This window comes from Phaethon lepturus, unplaced genomic scaffold (genome assembly GCF_000687285.1).
Source record: "Phaethon lepturus isolate BGI_N335 unplaced genomic scaffold, ASM68728v1 Scaffold45447, whole genome shotgun sequence".
Classification (NCBI taxonomy): domain Eukaryota; kingdom Metazoa; phylum Chordata; class Aves; order Phaethontiformes; family Phaethontidae; genus Phaethon; species Phaethon lepturus.
The window spans coordinates 1-3,246 of NW_010554933.1; the positions used below are offsets into that span (position 1 = coordinate 1).

At 46.0% G+C, this 3,246-nt stretch overlaps 1 protein-coding gene across 1 annotated transcript; it reads left to right on the forward strand.

The window, feature by feature from the left end:
- Nucleotides 1-330: 330 nt before the first annotated feature.
- LOC104624594 (nuclear receptor subfamily 0 group B member 2-like) lies at nucleotides 331-731 on the forward strand (the record flags this gene model as incomplete). Its single annotated transcript, XM_010291998.1, has 2 exons — nucleotides 331-541; nucleotides 621-731. Coding segments are annotated over exons 1-2 (322 nt in total), but the record flags the coding sequence as incomplete, so codon positions are not given.
- Nucleotides 732-3,246: the final 2,515 nt, after the last annotated feature.

Genomic DNA, 3,246 nt, shown 5'->3' on the forward strand with positions numbered 1-3,246 from the left:
CACACCGGCAGCCTGCAGCCCCGCCTCGTTCGAAACAGAATTCTGCAAATAAAGTTCAAGGTGATCGGGGTCATATTACTTTTCAACCCCCTGGGTATATAAAAAGCACACAATGCCTCGCTGCGTGGCAGAAATGCTCTCCCCTGCTATCGAAGCATAGCTCCACAGTCACAGGGAACTCTGGCTCTGTGGCTACCGAGATCCCACCTGAGAAATTTGGGGACTGTCAGTGTGACACATCGTGCTAAGGGCATCCTGTACCAGGCACTTAACAGAGAGCACGGAAGCGAGACCAAGCGGCACCACCAGTATCACGGTCCCCACCGCTCCATGGGGAGGAAGGGCTGCTCTTGTACGGACAGGAGAAGAGTCGTCCTGAAAACACCAGAAGCCACCCGCAGAAGAACTTCCAAAGTGCTCTTGAACACCTTAACTTTTATCAGAAACTTGTCGTCTTATCACATGCCTTGGGAGGATCAGCTTGTCCTCTCGCAGCAGAACTGGGCCCCTCTTGTTGTCCTGGGCATGGCACAAGATTTCAGCCCCTAGTTTATTGAAAAGAACCCTCCTCAAAAAATCTCTGACAGCTGGCAATGAACTGGGCAGCTCGCCATAGGAAGCATCTTTAGCAGACGTTCAGAAGATGAAGAATTTATTGTGGAAATTTTGGGACCGGGATGTAAGTGCAAAAGAATATGCCTATATTAAAGGAGTTATTCTTTTTAATTCTGGTAAGTCCTGGAAATTACATGGGTGATTATGTGCCTAGAAGGATATTCGGCATGAATCACAGAATTACAGAATCACAGAATCATTAAGGTTGGAAAAGACCTTTAAGATCATCAAGTCCAACCACTTGTGTGTAGAGAAATGTTTAGTTTTACTCTTTTCTGTGAATACAGCTAAATATTCCCAAAAATCTATATTCCACAATTTAATGATTTTCCGCCTGAAGTAGTTTATTTAGTTCTTTGGATGTGTGCAGTAGGTCACCTACTGCAAGCCAAAACAGCTTTGATAAGACAGATTTTAAGTCATAAAGAATTAACTGTGTCACTTCAAACTGACTGGCAGTTCAAAGGCAATACAGCAGCCTCACCCACAGTACAGCAAAGGAGAGATGGTACATGGTTACGTGATGTATTAGAAGTACTTTAACAAAGACTTTCTCTGTAGCAAGAACACTGGAGACGACAAAATTATCTGTATCATCTGATTTTCATCAATGCAGCAAAAAGATACTGCGTTGAGGTCACACAGCTTTTCTTTATTTATTTATCTGTTAGTATCTCTATATTCAAAGCCTGGGAGAGCAGTCATGGAGCAAACTCGGACTAGTGGTTGCATCCTCTCACTTCTGGTGCCAAGTTCAGCCTCTTTAGGAAGGAAGGTTGCCTAGGTCAGCACCACGGAGTGCGTGAGTCATTAAAAGCTGAGCTCTAAGTCCACTAAAGTAAAATGGAAAGACTTATTGACTCCAGTCTGCTCTGGCTCAGATCCCCGACGCCTTCCACAGCAATCCCTGGTGTTGGCTGCACCGTAAGCAGTGTGCTATACTTGGGACTGCACCAAAAGGATACTTGAACGCTTCAGTTATTCCATGGTACTTCTTGTGATGAATGGTTTATAGGCTGCTCAAAGGCTGTAGTGACTTATATTTGTTTCCAATAGGATTCAGGTTCTGATTCTTGAGATGTAATGTCATCCAGATGTTTGGTATTGTATGGTGTGTCTATGCCACAGCATCAAACCAGTGGAGTTCATTTCAGTGCAAGTTATTTTCTCAGTTTTTCACAATAAAATCAAGCTGAAAGAAACGACTGGTTGTATCCAGGGTGGTGATGAGAGGAGAAACCCCTCATCTGCAGTGGCTTACACAGTTTACCTAGCAGGCTTTTTTATCTCTGTGATTGAGATTTTGCCTGAAGGAGAAAGCAGCAGAAGCAGTGTTATGTTCTGGATTTGTACCTTCTAATGCCTGCTGCTTCCCTGGGGTGCCGTATGAGAGGCCCCGCAACCCGTTACGGTGTCTGCAGACACCATCCACAGTTTCAGGGGACTCTCTACTTCTTAGGTGGGATGACCCTATTCTCTGGAGGTGCCTTCCTCCATGGGCTGCAGAAGGTGGCCGGGAGGACTTCAGTTAAGCCTAGATTGACTCCAGATGAAACAAAGCCACAGTCTAACTCTGGGCTGAAACAGGTACTCAGGGCTTATACACAGCCCAAACCGCCCTTTTTCTACCTTGTTTTGCTGCAAACAAATCTGTACAGTTGTTGTTTCACAATCACTATTTTTAATATTTTTTCAACACTCTCCACCAAACTCAAAAAATGTTTTCTACATACATGCAGCATATTTTCAGCTGCCCTCTTAGCTTTGGCTTGATGTTTGGCCAAAACTTAATATTTTGCAGGACTCAGTTCTAAGAGGATTTCAGGCAGCCACCAGCAGCAACAACCCTCTCGTGGATCATGCAGTACCTTTTGTGGGCTCCCACCCTGAATGTTTTACTCCTGTTAGGACCATCAAAACTGGCTGAGGCAAAGAGGAAGGACCAGGCACGGAGCAGTCCAGAGATGGGTTATGAGTTGGAGTTCAACGGGGCACCCAGAAATGCAGCTAGGCCAGTGCTTGGGCAAGAAGCATGACAAACAGGCATGGCAGAGCTTTGCTTGTGCCCTAACTGATCTCTTGGGGCGCAGAGATTGTGCTTACTTTCATAACAAAATCCCTTTGGGGACAGGGTGGCAGGCAGCATGGAGCGTAGGTCCTCCCACTAAAGCTCAGTCCGCGCAGTACTTCTGAGCGGGAAGCTCTGGCTGGGTCATGGATTGACCACATCTGGGCCAGCAAGAACCTGCAAAGGAGAAAGTGTGCCCTCAGCCCCTGAGGGGAAATAGGCAGCCTTGCACCAACGGAATCCAAACTCTCCAGAACATATTGCCATCCCTGCTCTTTGCAGGAGTGCTTTGGCTAGGTGTCTTCGGAGAGGTCAAAGTGTGTATAGGTGGAGGGTCCAGCTGCAAGGCCTTCTCTAGGACCCAGGCAGTAAGTCAAAGGAAGGAGAAGGTAGGACTGTCCCACCACACCTGAACAGCACAGAGTGAGGTGAAACTGCTCTTGCTGCTTTTGACAGTTATCTGAAAAGCAATGGGAACTGTGCAGTGAAGAGATGGGAATCATGAAAAACAGTGCTGCCTTTGTATCACTGCCATATATTTATAAATTTATATAAAATACATA